The sequence below is a fragment of the Haemorhous mexicanus genome, chromosome Z (assembly GCF_027477595.1).
Source record: "Haemorhous mexicanus isolate bHaeMex1 chromosome Z, bHaeMex1.pri, whole genome shotgun sequence".
NCBI lineage: Eukaryota > Metazoa > Chordata > Aves > Passeriformes > Fringillidae > Haemorhous > Haemorhous mexicanus.
In genome coordinates, this window is record NC_082381.1 from 50,202,885 (window position 1) to 50,221,504 (window position 18,620).

At 36.6% G+C, this 18,620-nt stretch overlaps 1 protein-coding gene across 2 annotated transcripts in view; it reads right to left on the reverse strand.

Annotated features, from left to right (window-relative positions):
- Positions 1-2,337: 2,337 nt before the first annotated feature.
- The window catches only part of HABP4 (hyaluronan binding protein 4), a 25,283-nt gene continuing 9,000 nt past the window's right edge, over positions 2,338-18,620 (reverse strand). The window contains exons 2-8 of one of the 2 annotated variants that reach the window (XM_059836702.1): positions 15,560-15,707; positions 14,621-14,782; positions 14,372-14,434; positions 12,510-12,599; positions 5,540-5,708; positions 3,896-4,072; positions 2,338-2,860 (exon numbers count right to left, since the gene is read on the reverse strand). In XM_059836702.1, coding sequence (XP_059692685.1) covers positions 2,804-2,860; positions 3,896-4,072; positions 5,540-5,708; positions 12,510-12,599; positions 14,372-14,434; positions 14,621-14,782; positions 15,560-15,707 — 866 coding nt within the window. In that variant the 3' untranslated portion in view covers positions 2,338-2,803. The remainder of the gene's footprint in view (positions 2,861-3,895; positions 4,073-5,539; positions 5,709-12,509; positions 12,600-14,371; positions 14,435-14,620; positions 14,783-15,559; positions 15,708-18,620) is intronic. The other variant, XM_059836703.1, reaches the window with a different exon arrangement.

Genomic DNA, 18,620 nt, shown 5'->3' on the forward strand with positions numbered 1-18,620 from the left:
ATAAATCTAAAACTTAAACCTGAAATGCAGCAGTTTTTCCTAGGCCATTCACTACATTAATCCAAAGAGTGGCTGGTAGCAGTGCATTAAAGAATAACATGATTAAAACCTGTGACACAATTTAATCCCTTCTTAACATGCATGCCATAATCTACTAGTGTTTGTGTATATATTTACACCTGCTGCCAACTGCTTTAAATGAAGGAGTAAAGCTATACCAGGAGAGACAGCAGCAAATCTGTGCTTAACAAATACAGCTATTTTGGTACCCTAAATATGACAGACAACTGAGATTCATAGTTCTATTATCAAAGCTAGGCAAAGAAATTGCATCACTGTTATCACTTACAATTAATAATTTCTTTTCTATACTTGGATATACCATCAACTAGAGAAACTCTTAAGCCATATTCAAGTCTGACAGACTGAAAAATAAAATTAGATGCTCTATGCACCACGTAGATGGTCTTGCTGGTTGAAGCAGAAATCAATTACACTCAAGCTCATTCTCTCAAAGTCTTGGATTAGATGGGTTGTATTTTTTAGTTTTGGTTGGTTGGTTTGTTCTGTTTTTAATTAAATAGTCTTGTAACTAGCCTTTTTTCCTTTTAAGAAGGAGTTTACAATCTGCTAACCAAAAATGGACTATACAGATACATTTTCACAAGTCCTTTAAAAGCATTCCCCAAAGAACCTATTTGTCATTCTGTTTTGAAAGGCAGATCAAAGTTAGAGGAATAAACAGTAACTTTGCAACAGCAGGAAGGAGACTGAAAAATAAAACAATTCCCTCAGCCTTCTCAGAGAACAGTCAGAACTAAACTGTGATTGCATCACAGCAGATTGAGCCCAGTAGCACAGCACAGCAAACATTTAATTTTTAGTAGAAAAGGGAGGGTTAGTTATAGGTAAATGAACACTTTGCTTAGCAAAAATAGGTCAGTAGAAGAGAAGGCTACATTCAAAACATGGCAAGAAATAGAAGGAAGCCCTGCAAAGAAGTTCTCCACATCTCTATGCATACACTCACCCCAGCAAGTAAAAATATAAATACAAATTCAATGGGAAAATGGGAATAAGAAGGGAAGAACAAGCAAAATATTCCAACAATATTTTCAAACCCACAGACAAAATCACTTATATTCCACACCAATTAAATTGCCAATTTTGGCAGAAACAAACAACAGCTGTAAAAAGGGCAGCATCAGGTAAATCTTAAACTGCAGTGATTTCAAGTAACACCTTGTGACTACAAAGTGAAGGAGGTGTGCATTATTTCATCCCGTTCAGTTACTCAAATAGCAGCATGGGTTCCTCTAACACCAACACTTGGCTTTTGCTCATTCTTCCTACTGCAAGTCAGAGCATCTCTATGCCACTACGATGAACTTCTTGCAGAGTAAAAAAAATCTCATGTTATAGCATGTTGTCATGTAAGTAATTTAACAATGCAAAAAAAATTCCTTTGGGCTTAACTAGTCTGCAGACAATCTCTTTGGAGCATACAGAAAAGAGTCTTTGTAGGATGACTACAACCTATTTGAGTAAAGTCTTATCAGTCAAAAAGTCTTTTAATGATTTTGAGTACTCTTACAGCTTACTCCAAAGAAAAACTTTTTTTCTTCTAAGCTTCATCCACTATTTACTCTCAAAGGAGACTGCTTAGAAGTGAGGCACAGAACTGGAAAACATGAAAGGTTTATAGTCATCTGCTTTCCCAGTAAATTTAAAGAACGTGTTCAAGTTGAGCAGGCATTTGAAGACTCCTGTGAGGCTGACAGCTCAATGTCAAAAATGTCCAGTGTGCTTGTTCTCTCATTTCTTTCTGTCATCACCTCTGGCACCATTTTCTTGTTTCTCTCATATCCCCCAGAATGGCTCTCAGTGTCCCCTTGGACAGGGAACAGAAAATCTGGCTCAAGTATGTTAAAGCTGCAATGAAAGAACATTGCACCTCATCCCCAGCATCACAAACTTCTTGGTAAGGCATTTAACATTTTAGTTTGTAGTTGCTCCTGCTAAAATTAAAAGCTTCCTTAATAATTTAGCTCTGTTTTTAGATTAAAATTATTTAATCTAATCTTCAAAGTAATTGCAGACTGTATCTTGTGGCTTAAGTAGGACTTAGGGTTAGGTGTCAATTCAAAGCACCTATGCTGCCTTGATTTTTAAAGATCACTTCCATTTAGATAGATGTTCACATTTTTTGGTGAGTACAGATTGCTGTTTAGGGTTTGGGTTTTTTCCCCCCACTTTTTTTCCCCCCAGACTACATCCAAATAGCAAAAGCTTCCACCTAACACTCTGACTTCTTAAAATAATACCTCAAACCCAAACCAATGTGCACTTTTCTTTATTTGTGAAACTCTGAAGAACTGCAACTTGCAACTGTCTGAAATATACACTTCACCTAAAGGGAACAACTTTCAAATGTACAGTGAAATTGAGTCCCAATTGTGGATTGTGTTGTACAGTTTACATTTCACCATAGTGTCATGGAGAACTTGATATAATCTCTATATATACATTTTTAAACACTCTTCACTTGAAGCCTAGTAGGGAAGTACTGAAAGCTTTCCCATAGGTTTCATGAATGGAGGCAGACATTGGAGCCTGTGACAGGATCCCAGTCCACCCATATTTCCAGAACCCAACTCTATTAGCAGACAGCTGCAATCATTCCACACCAAACACCCAAACAACTTTCCAGAAGGAAACTGGCTTCCTTAATTCACACCAGCATAGAACTGGTCTCTTCACAGTTACAAAGCAACTTTGAGATACCACCATTCACGATGGGCCTTCAAGCTAATGCCGGAAAATCCTCAGGATCATCAGGATTTGGAGCAACAAGCTGCACCTAGAATGGAAGAAAAGAGGTCTTTTAAAAATGAATGCATTTCAAAAGTCTCTGACAGCTATGTATATGTATTTTACCCTCAAAAGAGTTCATTCTTCTACTCAAATGCTACTCCTACTAAAGGCTACTTCTACTCAAATTGTATCCATCACTATCACAAGGCTTTTATCTCAGAACTTCTGACTACTGTAGTCTCTTTTCAGTGTGAATGTTTTTATAACGCTTCCTGGAGAGGACCAGAAGGTCACAAGTTCTGCAGCACTGAATGAAGAAAAATTAAAGCAGTCTCAAAAAGAATACAGCCTATTTTTAGAAGCAGCATAACTATATTTTTACATTCTAGAACTACTGAACATATTGGGTTGTCGTTTTAATCTCGATCTGTTACCATAAAGAACCTTTTTCTTCCAGATGAAACAAATACATCAACACTTCCATATTATTCTGAAAGTTCCTGGTCTTAAAGCATTTTAGTCACAGTAAAGGTTCTGTTAGTATGAAGAATAAAGATGCCATTTTCCAGTGTACAAATGCTTTTTTTATTCCAAAGGAAAAGGTAAGTGGAAATGTCTTATAATGGTTATATTGAACACATGAATCGTCCTGTAGGATCACAGATTTACTGATCTCACTGTTAGTAAACAAAATATTACTGTATCACAGAATTTTTTCTCAGAGATACAAGCCTTTAGTTATTTTAATTACTTCCCAATTTATATCAAAATTAATTGCATCTTTTCCTCTAGTTACCATTAGAGCATCTAGTAATCAGACCTTTTGAAATGTATGTGTTAAGAGTTGGGAGCCTGAATTAGCATTTAATTTCAAGTAACATAATATGGGCCAGGAACTCAATATGCAGGACAACATACTACGAGACAGGAATTAAAAACAAGTCTGTCACTACAGAAATCAAAATTCCACACAAAAAGGGGCAGGACACACACAAACACCATCAACAACAGAAAAAAAACCCGACCAAACAAACAAAAAACCCCAAATGAACAACAATACCACCACCATAAAATCCATTACCACTACTTCTGGTCGAGGTCCTGTCTCTTCAGGTCTTCTGCCACGACCACCTCGTGCCCCTCTTGACCCACGGCCAGGGCGAGGAAGACTCCCAAAATTAATATCCAGCTGAGAAGTTATATCATTCACTGATTTTCGAAAGACATGAGAATTATCTTCGAAGTCTTCTTTTTGCAGCTAAAGAGAAGATCTGGTTAAAGTCTACAGCTTTCCGTGTATCAGCTTCTCCCCTCCCAGATACACAGGCACACTTATATTATAGGCTAAGCAGCCGATGAACCAAGATAGCATCTGGAGTAGAAGACAGGCCTTAACTTGCACAGGATTTTAACACAGATGAGGTAATTGAAGCTTCCCAGATGCCTGGAATAGTTCTTTGTTGGCTCAGAGATTCCTGGTAACAAAAGCACCCGTACCAACTCCATAATACTGAAGGGGTTTGTCAGAAATATAAATCTAGGAGGTTTTCAAAGAGACTAGAGACCTAAGCTACTGACTCCTACAAGTTATGTCCAAGGAATGGATAAAAGGCCATACCAAACCTACTTAATCAATGTATTCTACATGCCTGCAGCAATGAGATTACTCTGGTTTTAACTGTGTGTTCCTAATAGCTAGTGCATGTCAGACTATTGCCCAGCATAACTAATGGGGACTGTAGTAATGATAAAGTGTATGTTCACTTTAACAAGGTCTCTTGATATTACCAGAACAGAAACTGTACAGGCAAAAGAAACAGAAACTTGTATGTACTATTCACATACCACTCTCTTCGAAGTTTGTAGAAGGTACTCTCCCCACCCCTACCACTACCTCTTAGAAAAGAAAGAAGGGATAATAACAACTCTGACCTACAAAGTCTCACTAAAAAGGCAGACTCAGTGATCTAAAGTGATTAAGCAAGTTTTGATGTTAATACTAAAACTAGAGAAAAAGTACATATTCATAAATGCATGTTGACTTCAAGGATCAAAATTCCGTCATGCTAGAATGTATGCACATACTTCTGTGACCCCCAAAAACCTGAAATCTAAGTAAACTAGAATCGGAAAGAAGCTTTGCCTCTCTCCATGGAATTTTTTCAGTTCTCCATGGAATTTCAATCTAAATAATATTACAGAGTAAAATTTAGAGGAAATTGGGAGGGGTGCACACTACGGCATCACAAGCTCTCCAGGGTTAGTTCTAAGAAGCAGGACCCAAAAAACCACACCCTAAAAATCCAAAATTCATATTTTCAAGTGCACAATAAGGTACATACAAGTGCACACTGGCAAGTAAGCTAAATGGGATGCAAACTGAGGAAAAGAAGTTAGTATAGTATACCAAGTTTCATAAACCAAGTTTTTCTCGCAGCATTACTAGAGATCTATACAGGCGGCAGCAGCTGAGCCATAAGGTAGAACAACTTGATATATTACATGTTTGCACAGAGAAAAGGGGCGATGATGTGAGACAAAAAAAATTGAACACACAATTTAAGTTTTGGGGCAGTTTTGGGGCACATGTTGTTGCAGTGATAAAGCTTAGGTACTGTTTTCTTGCCTATTCAGATTATACTAAAGCTAGTAGAAAAAAAATAGAGATGGTTTCCTATGCCTGGGCATAAAGGAAGGTTTACAGAATTCCTGAGGCAGTGCTTACATCGTCACTATATTTTGACTTGTGAATCACCACTGCTTTGGAAGGAACAGTGGATTCTGGTTTCCGGATGTTGAATTCAGGCTTTGGTCGATTCCGTTGCTGAAGATTTTTCCACTCATCCAATGTCATTTCTTGAACCACTTCTTCCATTGGCTCTCCTTCAGCAGCTCTAGAAGTTTACAGTTATAGAGTAAAAAACATTAGCTTGCAACATTCCAGGATAAACAAGCACACTTATTTTATCTCCAAAGTAAAGATACTAAACAAAACATTTAGAATGTTTCTCACCAAATTGTCAATTTCATTTACTCCTCACAGTAACTTCATGTGATAGTTTTATATCAATGTAGCTAAGAGTATATATTTATGTACTCTTTGAAATTAGTCATATGAACAAATGCTGTCTGCAGCTTCCTGTATTTGTACTTTTCTAGTCTCATCCTGCATTCAAGCACTTAGATTCTAGACAAAATCATTCTGCCTTTTGCTCTGGCATATTCTTAACCCTACAGTTTAATAGTGGATCTACCCATAGTAAATAGAGCCACAGGAAAAAAAAAAAAAAAAAACAAAACAAAAACAAAAAAAAAAAACACCCAACCAAAAAAAAACCCAACAAAAAAAAAACCAAAAAACCCGACAAAAAAAAACCCGACAAAAAAACACAAACCACAGAGCAGTTTTTAAACACCCCAATTGCATGGTTTCATTGCCTTGTACTGCACAATGACAAAATGAGCTGAATTCATGTTTTAGTGTAGCTTTCAGTCATCAAAAATGATCACCATATGATGATCACACCATGGGATGTTACAGATTAACATTTCCTTTGTTAACAATTTCACAAGATGCTTCCTTGATTTTTTTTGTCAGATGTAGCAACAGACAAGCAGACAGTATTTATCACTTAGCAAAACCAGATTAATCCTAGTCAAATTATCATTTGTCGTACATTAATGATATGTTCTAGAAAAGCATATGGAATACATCAGAGGCTGCCTTGCATATTTTTGAACTGTAAAGATGGAGGGTTTTATGTCTGTAAGACACAGAGATAAGACAAGATATATAAGGGAAAAAAAAAACCTTCTCTTCCACTGACCATGCTTGAGTACTCTTCTGCCACTTTTCTGCTGCTGATCACGACAGGCCTGCCCAGGACAGCAGCTTTTAGAATACTACAGGTGTACATTTAATGACACCTACAGAAAGCCATTACCTACTAACCAGCATCACATACAGAGAGAGCACAACTTCCTGCACCACCGCATCTGCTGCATAAACAAGTCAAACACCATGACTTGTACAGGAAAGCCCACACTGATTACTCCAAGACACTTAAGAAACCATTTCTCTTTACACAGAAAACTCTTATGTGTTACAATAGCAGTTGGACTTGACTAAGTATTTCCCTAACAATGACTTTTCTAGAAAGCCCCTTCATTAGAACCTGTCTTGTGGGAGAATGATGGATTTGGTTTTCCACATTCAGTCATAGTTCCACAGTCCTACCAAAAAATTATAATTTCCCCAATGTAAATATACAGTTTATTAGGTGCAAGTTGGAACTTTTTTATCATGGAAAGATGCAGAGTCAAATGACAATCAGTGACTGTGTGTATTTTGTTTTCAAAGTTGTACAAGCAACCGACTGGAATACACACATTTTTTGGGACTGTACATTAAAGAACTAGCCTATATAGGAACAGGCCTAGTCCTTCTTACCTGATTCTGCACCAAAGCATTCATATTTCTTGCCAGTCAAAATTAGACAGTATTTCTCTAAACACCCAGCATGTGAATGGGAGAAGCAGAACTGAACACAAAAGCAGCCCATAATTTTAGTTCTAGGATTAACACAAGTTAGTTCTAAATTCACTTCACAGAAGAATAACAAATACAGAAGTCCTGCACTACATGCCTACCCCTCTGACATGCCTTTACACCCTGTTGTTTTGAAAATTCCAGCTTTATCAACAAGAAATTCAAGGTTAAAAGACGGGTAAGCAGCCTGTAGTTCCCCTCTCATGATGACAGAAGGACTGTTAGGGAAAAAATAATTTACTGAGTTTCATCAAAAGGATACTGGTGAAAGATGCAGCTACTTCTGGAAAGACACCAACAGATACTGTTACATCAGTAAGAGTGCTAAGAACACATAGCAGCAAAAACATTTCAATCTGTTGTTCTCAAGAGTAAGAGGCCAAATAACTTTTGATCAATTATCTGAGGCTTCCGTTTTGGGAATAAGAGTTAGAAAAACAAGACTAGTAATAAACACTGAGAGGAATTAAAGAGAAACATAACTAATAAAAGTGTCCCTATTAAACTGATTTAATTTTTTCCTAAGCCACTATCTCAGTAAATTGCATATCTGAACTTTGGAAGTCTTTTTTCCTCCTCTCCCACAAACCTTTCACCACATTACATGTTTCAGTCCTTGGCAAGAGATACAGAAAGATGCAGAACTGATAGCAAAAAGTACTTGAGAACTAGTTATCAGTATTTCAATTTGCAAAAGAAAGCCAAGAATGTGAATTGTAGTTTACCAGTGTAAAATAATATTCATTGCATTTTCTGTGGCACAAAGATTGCACAAAAGAAGGGAAATAGTGCAAGTATTCAAGAATACTGAATGGCTTCTGATTCAGTGGTACTAGATACTAAAGTGACCCAGTGATTTGAAGACAAGCAACTAAAACAACAATCATGACAAAGTCCCAAGAACATATTAAAAATATGTAACACTCAGGCAAAAGTATCAGCCACCAAACACAGAAAGAACCACTAACAAGGCAGAAGCTCTGAAGGAAGGACCTTAACTCCCTGGACTGTGCAGGAGCACTTCACTCCTGCACTCCAGAATCTGTTCCCTCTTCAACAACATAATATGTATGATAAGGAGCCACATCAACAGTTTTATTTGGAACAGATGTTATTGCTGGTAGGGTGGAACAACATCTCAAATGAATAATGTCTTCTACATGGGAACAGGTGAGAAGGCCACAACAGTACTGCAAGACACAAGTCTAAAACACATGATGTACAATGGGAAGCCTTTAAAGATGTGCAAAGGAAGCATACGTAATGCTAAAAAACTTTTGCATATCCACGACATTAAGGCAAGACATCGGGAGAAAAAAACCTAACATAGCAGCTTCTACTTTTCTAAGTATTAGAAAGACCATCAGGGGACATTGAAATCTCCATTAGCAGAGTACATTAAAATCAACTGGACAGGTATCAGAGCAACAATTAAAATCGGTCATGCCTTGGGCCCAAAAGACCCCTTCCAGGTCTAAATCGCTATGATCATAAGATAACACGAGGACATTTGACCCCACAGCAACTTGATCTCACAAAAAGCAAACAGAGCTATTGCTTTGAAAAGTACACACACATCAAAACCAGCCACTTGCCAGTTCCAAAGAAAATACTTGCAAATTTACACTGCAAATATTTGGTTTATTAAACTACAAAGTATGGTTTTGGTTTTTACTCCAAAGGATGGTTTTAATTGCTAGGTTATTAGCAGTACAAATTTGTTTTAGGATGTCAAGACTCCCAAAGGGATACACCTGCAAGTGAAGCACACCAATAAAACCCTGCATATCACATTTTGGACAAAAACTTAATTGCAGCAAGTTATTTTGGGCACCAAGCCAGAATGGAAGTGCATTCTGTATATTACTTTCTACCTTCCAATGTAATTCATTTTTAGTAACTGCTTGGTGTGCGTTTTCCTTAATCAAATTAATAAGCTCTTTGGCACACCAGCAGTCATGCTTACAAAATACTGCCAGACAACTAAGCACAATCTCTGGACATTAACAAACTGAATTTACAATTAAAAGTCCTACCAAATCACTAAATGAGAGCCTTCAGTAATGGTTCCTACTGCTTCATTGTCTCCAGTGGATGACAATAACCCTTTAACTATGCCTTGATTAATGTGCATAGAGTAAAACAAAATACCTTTGCTTTTTACCAGAAGGAAAGTAAATGGAAAGGAATGCCATTTAGCTCAGCTATCCACCTATTATTTTCATATTAAAAATAATGACAGCAGGTCTCTCTCAGATCAGTTTTTGTATTATTCAGCTGCACAAAGCAAATGCTTAGCCAGCTTTTATCAAGAAGTCAATGACAAGCAGCTTTACCACTAAACATTATTTACAAGAGCATTATCACCAGCTATAGAAGAATTTAAAGTTAAATAAGGTAAGACCAAACCACAATTGTACAAACTTACTATGGAAGAAAAACACTAAATCAAGTACTTAGGAAGCTCTGACCTGATCTATTAACAGATTTATGCCACCATTAAACAACAACAACAACAACCAACAATAAAACAAATAAACAAATGAGATAAATAGCTAAAACACCTTGAAGATAAATTGTTAAAGCTTCCTATTACATAACCAATATGATAAATAGCTCCACCAAAAAGGAAAACTATCATGTGAGAAAAAAATGTAAAAAAACCCTCACAAGATTGAATACAAGCTCTGCAAATACCTTTAGAAACAGGAATTGATTAGCCCATGTGTTGTACTGAATAAAACAAAAAACTCTAATTTGAATTGTTCAACACAAGTGTGTTATATTGTTTGAACTGTGAAGTAAGGTTCAACCAAAAGCAGTTTTGAGTAAAGTTTATACTTCAGCACTACCTGTGTATTTTATACAGGGTCAAGGTTAGGTTTTGCTCTTGCAGCCAAAAAAACCCCCGATATTAGTGTGCAGTTAGGGATGATAGAGATAAACACTGTTGGATTCTGCACTGACTCAAGAAGATTTGAGGATATGGGAAAAAACACCTTGACTTATATCATACAAGTATTAAAGAAATTCTTATCCTGCAATACTCTGCAAATAGAAACTCAGGAATGGCAAAACAGAGTCTTTAAAGGCAAGAACCCATAAGTCACAGAAGCCCACAGAACCTCTTTTCCAGAGTTGCATGGAAATTAGCCAGTACCACATCAGAAAGCTACACACCATCTTCATGCAGACAGGTTATTCCCAACTTCCAAGAGTAAATTTTTTTACTTGTAATTTTAAATGGAAACACTTAAGACTAGAAAAAGAATGAGAGATGAAGCAAACCCAAATCTTCAATCTCTTTCTCAATGCAAGCACACAACTGCAATAAAGCAGCAGAAAAGAAATCGCTTCCTTGCAGTCACTGCATTTACTGTCAAAATGAGAATGACCCTAGCAGCAGCCCAAGCAAACACACAACCCTGTATAATACTGAGGCTGTAGCAAAGGCAGAAGGTAGCCTGATTTGTGTTATCTGGACAGCAGGGGCAACCTAAGCAAGACTTTTAAATACATCCAGAAGCCTGAACACCATATCCTACCAGCTTTTGCTTCTAAACATTAAAACAACAACAATCCATCTTGTTAAGGTGTATGCCATACAACCATCCCTAACGACTGAGGCACTATTCACACTGTACCTCCTGTTTTAAAATATCTAGGGTCACCAAGCTGACATCCCCCAAAAGGTAAGTGCAGGGAGATTTATGTAACTCATGTTTTGTATATAGATTTGTAAGCCTTCAGGACAGTATTCATCGCCCTGAAAGGAGTACACAGTGCAGAATTTTGTGCTTGTAGATTACTTGCTTTCTTGAATAATTTGAATTTCAGTGGACTATGCCTAAATTAATCTTTAAAAAAAAAAAACAAACAGGAGTAAAATCTCCAGAAAAGCTCCCAGTCTGACTGAATACCTAAGAACCTCTAAGAAAGATGAAAGAGTTAAAGATAACTAGCAAAATCTGCCAGAGGCCTTTTCCACTGTGTACACTTCTCATGCCTTAAGCTCTACAATGAAGAGATATTGGGACTACAATGAAAGTAGTAGAAAAGTAGTAAGAAAAGCACAAAGAAACAAGTACAAGCATGAAACAAACAAAGGTACCAGCAACAGACAAAACCAAAATTTTAAAAGAGCTGAGTAATTGCTTTCATATTTAGCTAATACAGTGTATTTTTGCCAGTGTACCTACAGTGCCCATTTGATTTAAGTTAGCCTAGAAACATTTTTTTCAATCATAAGTCATTTAAAGACAGATTTCCCCATGTGTATACACCTTTATCCATATATTAAAACCTACTTTAAAATTAAAAGAATCAAAGTTATATTAACCGAACATCTTACAGGGTTAAACAACCTCAACATATAAAACAGGTTTTGTCATCTAGTTAGCTTTATAATTAATAAATGAGCACATATCACTAATATCAGAAACTACTCCATGAAGTAGAAAAGGCTTCACAGCAACAGAATAGGTTGACATACTGCACTGACCATCTTTCACTCATTAGGAGATAAGCACCACATGCTCTTTATTCTTTCAATCTTTTACTTAGACAAGACTGTCCAGTTATTTTTCTTAAGCCAGTGTTCATTTAGCTGCTGTGACACTGATTAGAATGAAAGCCACAAGACAATGGGCACATTTCTCTCTCAGTTTTCTTATTCTAAGGCTCACTGTATTTCCAGAAATTTTATCAAAGTTCTACCATGGCCTCTCAAGAATAGATGATATCTGCATGATATTAGTGATTGGTGAATACGAACTTCAGAGTAGCTCAGTGTATTTTAAATGTGTTTGGACAATTGCAGGGGCATCTCGAATACCTGTTGTCAGAGAACAAAAAGCATGGTAGTTTCTGCAAATTAGATGGGTTAAAAAGGTAAATTATCACCAAATCTTAGTAAGTTAAGCATCACTGTACAACTAAATGCAGTCTCCAACTGTATAAATCAAGCTTTAGTTAGAACTAGGGACATATTTTCCATACTCACAAATACAAAACAAAGCTTTTCTATTTTTAAATATGTGCACTAGCAAAACTTCACCGTTCACATTTCAAGTGTGCCCCTCAATACAAGTACATCAGTAAGAGTTAATTGTTCCCTTTGCATTTAGAAAGAAAATATTTGTCAGACTTGTACTTGCTCAGAGGGTCTCCTTCAGATGTCCCTGGCTGTTCAGGAGTTTCCACGGTCTCCTCCATAGATGCAGTCTGTCCCTTCCCACTAAAACAGTAAGCAAACAAACCAAAACAAAACAGATGCACAATACCAAAACAAAAGCATAGTCTTCATGAGTCACACTGGAAAAAAAACCAAATCAATACATTACTTCTTTTACCAGAATTCCTTGGTAAGGAAAAAAAAAAAAAAGGAGAACTCTTTGATAATAATCAGAAAGATATACTAAATGACTAGTTGAGCAACTAACAAAATGAGTATATTTTGGGAATATTGGGAAAAAAAACCCTATTTCATTAAAAAAAAAACAAACATGCATGAAGATGAAATAATTTAATCATGAATACTAATCATGATTAGTATTAGTTGTCAGTATAACACTAACTTTTGGGGTTGCCTTTTTGTTTCTTTTAAAAAATTAAAGTTTGTATTTTCTGTAACATGGACTTTTATTCACTGTCAAATGACAGCAAGAACTTATTTTCATTCCAGTAGCGGCATACATATTTAAAATGAACATCTTTTAGCTTCAATACATGATGAGCACAATTAGAATACAGACATGTTTTTAGAATCATTCAGACAGCTTTAATTTTATGTCACTTCTACCACATCACAGGAAAACACTGGTAATAAGTTCTAATATTATTGAACTGAAAAAAAAACCAAAAAACCCAAACCTTAACAATGAAGAAAATATGTAAGGGCCAATAAATACCTTGTAAGTTTATGAAGCCTTCCCTGACATCCTACATAGTTTTCTGCTGGCTAGTTTTGTACTATCACTTCAGAACAACGTTAAACTAGCTGATCCTTTGAAAAGCCAGGGTACCTAACCCTACTCTTAATATGAAATTCTGTAGGAGGGAGAAAAGTTAATAAAGCCTTTCAGAAGATTCTGGAATATCTGGAATAACCCAAAAATTATTACACATCAAGGCTATATTATTCAAACTTTTAGCATGATTGTCTGAATCCATTAAGTTTTAAAACTAGTATTTTATTTTAAAATTAAATTTTATTTTTCAAACAAATTTCTCAATGAACATGTATGTGGCCAAATATATTTGCTATAAGTTCAAGGCACTGCTTTTCCTCCATCCTTTACCAGCCTTCAGTTAAAGAGTTCTAGATGTACATGAGAACAAAATCTAGTAGAAAGAGCAATGTATCACTAGGTACAAAGAATAGATAAAGGCCAACATAATCAGTGAGGTTTTACAAATCTGAACAGAAATCAGTACCCCTAAGAGATATACAGAACTGAATGAAAAAGTCCTGACTTTTTTTACCTCAAAGCGGCCATTAATCACATGCTACTGATTTTTCTAGCACTTTAAAATGTACTTCCATGGTACAGTCAACTCAATATTACCTTCAGAACCATAATGAAATGTACTACAGTTTTGCAATTTAGAAATTATCCATAAAACTCCAGAAAAGAGACTGGACTTTAAGCCCAGTAACAGAGTTTGAATCTTTGAATTAGCATTTTGGAACAATTCCATTAAATACCAGAGTCCCATTTACTTGACTATTGAGAAAAGCAATAACTTATTTCCATTAAAAGACAACTCAGCTCCAATCAAAAGATTCTGGCTGTCTTAAGTGAACAAACATCATCATGCCTTTGCTTCAATTTAATCTTACCATCAATGAAGGAGCCAAATTAAAAAAATGTAAAATTACATTAATTACAACAATAATAGAAAATGATGCTTATAAAGCTCAAAATGGACAGGAAACTGATGAAAATGATGATCTAACATAGGCCACAAAAAATTATGATCTATGATGGGCACAACTATATGACATACCTCATATCATCTTTCATTGTTCTACAGTTGCGAGCTCCCTTTTTGCCATCTCCTTTCACATCTCTAGAGAAAAAAACAATTCTGTTGAGTTTAACAGGATTTTCCTTTTGTTATGACCTCAAACTAAAACCAGTATTGACTTTTTGCCAGCCAACCTGGATATGGAAAAGAACAGAATACCTAAAAGACAGTACTGCAGTGCTGTTATTTCTTGTATACCAAGTAAGAAACAGCATACAGAACACTTACGTTTTATCATTCCCACTTTGTCTTTCAGGTTCACGTTTTCTTCTTTGGTCAAACCCATCAAAACTTCCATTTAATCCACCACCTCTTCCTCTACCTCTCATTCTGCCTCTTCCCCCACCACGGCCTCTTATTGGTCTTTCATAGTCTAATCTTTCCACTGGTCTAAGAAGAAGGTAATTAGTCAGATTTTGTTTTTATAGAACAGTTAACAAGAAGAAAAAAAAATCATATTGTTATGTTTGTGCAACTATGGGACACATCAGCATATAACAGCTACAGCACAATTTATAGAGTGCATCTTCATACAGCACACACTACAGCTGTTTTGGTTTTGTCATTGAAAATGGACATAAACAGAGCTCTAGAGGAATTATTACAGCACACAAACAGAAAGATCAGCAGTTATTAACACTGAAAACATTACAGAAACTAAAGAAAACATTACAAAACTGTCAAATCTTCACAACTTTATCATGCAATAGCTCCATCTACAAACACATATTTGTATGCAACTACTAAAAATTTCAGACAACTTGTTAAATATCATCTATTGTGGTATAAAGTAAGAACAGCCGCATTCTGAAGCATTAAGGTTTTCAGTGGCATCCTCTAGTATTTATGAAGAAAGCAAAATCCACATGCATTCACTGTCCAAGCAGTAAATTCCAGTTTGCAACTTCATACATGTTCTGCAAAGCTTGGTATGTGAGCTTAGAAACTAACATTATAAATATGCTGCTGACTAGGGGGTACATTTTCAGATCTTTACATTTTTCAGTTTTGCCTTATATTTCTAACATTCAACAAAACTGTACCAATTCAACCCCCCAAGGAAGCTGAAACTACAGCTCTTACAGGCATGGAGTAAGCAGTCTTGCAAAAAACCTGCACACTAATATCCTCTGTGAGGGACCTTAGTTCTCTCTGCAGGATACATACCGTTCCACTGAGAATTCCACTTGTCTTTGTGCTCCATAGGGACGGTATTCCCTGAAAGATGGTCTCCATTCAGTTTTGTCCTGTTTCCCCTCTGTGCCTCTGTTACTGAACCCTTGTTGTTCTCCCTGCCTGGGTACTCGCTTTGGGCCTACACAAACACACGCAGGGATTACTGACAGCTCAAGAGTAACACAATTGCAGTTACCAAACTACTGACTGAAGTGAGTTGGCTACACATCCAAACCCAAATCCACCAGAATATTAAAAGTGCTTATAGCTAATGTTGCCAGACACTGCTAGTTTGAAAGACACATTTATTTTACCTTCTGTATTGATGAACCTGCAAAATATTATGGGTTTTGACACAGACTTCCAGAAAAAACAGTCTAAGGAAAAATCTCATTTTGCTCACAAGTCACAGAGAAGTACAAAAACTGTTTTTCTCACATTTTCAAGGATCATGAAAGTGTAGTACAGGATGAGGTGGAGAAGCTTCAATGGAGAAGACTAATTGAAAGCAGCAGAAGCAATGAACGTGAGGGAAAGAGAAGGACCCCCTACAGATAGGTGTTGATTGTGAAACAACACACCTCCCGAGAAATGAGCTCTGTTTAGCAGTCTAAGCCTCCAGGTCCTCTAAGCTCACGGCCATGGTATCAAACAACCAGCACAGGGTCACCTCCTCACACTGCTTTCTGTGGAGGAAAGCACCATTCAACAACACTACAGGCCACTGAGTTCAGCTGGCAGAGACCCGAACAGTAAGTAGAAAGACTTCAACACCACTAATTCTAGAACATAAACATATTCCAAGATAAAATGTACTTAAGCTTTTTTAAGAGTTTTGTTCAGCCACTGTTGGGGTTGAGGAGGATTGGATTGGGCAGAATGAATGGAAAGAAATTTTGAATTATAATAGAAAAAAAAAAAAGAAGTTTTACACTCAACCTATATACATCTAGCAGAAGATTAAGGTTCTTTATGTGCCTCCTTTCCCATTTTCCCAAATTCTGTTCTCTGTCTGGGACCAAGTTCTCCAGAAGCAAGCCATTTTGCCTGCTAAGCCTCACTATTTAAACCAACACCTTTTTCAGCCAAGAGTGTAAATTAATCAAGCAAAGAACAGGAAGATTGGTCTCAAACAAATCTGAGCTACTGTTTCCACAAGAAGTACCGAACTACTGTGGAATGCTGAGCAGATTACTGAACTCAGGTCAGTGCACAAGTGACAGTCCTGGCTACCTCTGTTGCTAAAACACAGAGAGAATAAAGGCTATTTTATGTCACAATATTAATATGCAAATTAATTCACAGCTCCAGAGAAATGCCCATATAAGAAGATTTTTGATCAAAGCTTAGGTGGTGAGGATGAACTCCAATACCATTTGTAAAGAGAAAGAGCTTCAAAGAACTCTCCACTTGGTGAATGTGGTAAATAAAGCTTTTTGTTTTGCAGTAAGAACAGTCACATTTGTACAGAGAAGATAGTTTTATATGTAGTGCAGAAGCAACTCCAGCTTTGCTTTTCTTTAAACTACAAAACACTTGACATAATACATTCCAGTAATTCTCTCTTCTCAGTTTGGAGTTATTTGACCCTTTAGAGCACTGAGCATAATTGCATTAGCAAATTACAATGTAATGTCTACATAAAGGACAACTTTTGAAATCAGTTTGAGTAAGCTTTTCAAATCAGGACAGTTTAACACAAAGCAAAATTATAGACAGTACAGAACAGTACATGCTCTTGGGAAACATCTGCTCTATACACATCTCAACTACACTACCAACTATGTAAGTGTTAATTTTAAATTGGTATCTTGCTGTGGAAAAAATTACTACTAATTTCTGGCCTCATTTTAGTTATTTTGTTTGGATCTGAATGCACAAAAATGCATAGAAGACAACGGTGTTATTTATTTTTTATCCTCTCTCACTGGTGATCAGAACCATCAGTTATTCTAAAAAGATTCCTTTGGTAAGAATGCGGTAGTCAGAGACACCAATCCCTACTTAGTGTTAACCTCAATTTCACCTTGAGACTAAAAGAGCTCCTTCAAACTAGCAAAACAGTACCAAAAAAAGAAGACACAGAAGTCATTTTAAAAAGATAGTGTCTCGTTTCATTACCCAGTACTGCTCAGAAGTACTTCAAAACAAGTCTTCTTGCAGACATGTCAGTATATTACATGTCAGCAGCACTGAGCGTACTGGATGGAGCCGTCTGTTCTACTCCAATTTGAGTGCCAGGCTATTTCACTTTGATTCTAACAGGTGGCTTCATTTACTGCAGATGGATTTTAAACACTAGAAAGACTTTTATACAGGTAGTAAGTGCCACAAAAGCATCTTTAATTGGTTTGACAGACATGAAGTAGATTAAGGCAGTATGAAACACGTATATCTCTCTACCAGGACAATCCACCCTTAGGGCAAAAGTTCATGTGACCTGCTTGAGAACCAGTTCAAAAAGACAGCCCAAATTTCTGCTCTGCATGTAAATGCAAACCACACTGGAGGCTGGCAGCACTGATAGCATAAGCTCTACAATTTTAATCCTCTGCTATGTGCATTTCCTAACACAGACTCAGTTTAATTCACAGAACTCAAGAGCAACTTACCCTTTGGGGGACAATAAAACAAGGCAACAAAATCAAGACAAAGCATGAGCCATCTTGTATATCACTGACATAATGAACTGGGGTACACTTTGAATGCTTGCTTAATAACTACATTCCAAATACACCCCAATTTTGTCTGCTTGCTTGTCTGTATAATCTGGTACACAGGTTTTCTTCAAAACTACACAAAAGAAAGCTTTGGAGTTCTATGGATCATCTACTTGAGGCCTTACAATTCTGAAAACTGCAGATCACTCTTTCCTAGTTACCTAGTTTAGCCTCTCTTTAAAGTGGTTTTTCTGTGTCTTAAAATTACATCTGTAATCTGTATTCATCTGAATATGTGCCCCACCATTCCCCACATCACCAGAGCTTTCCTGGATTGTTACTTCATCAGCCCAGTCTGTTGACTAAATTGCCTATCACTTTACTTTCTAAAC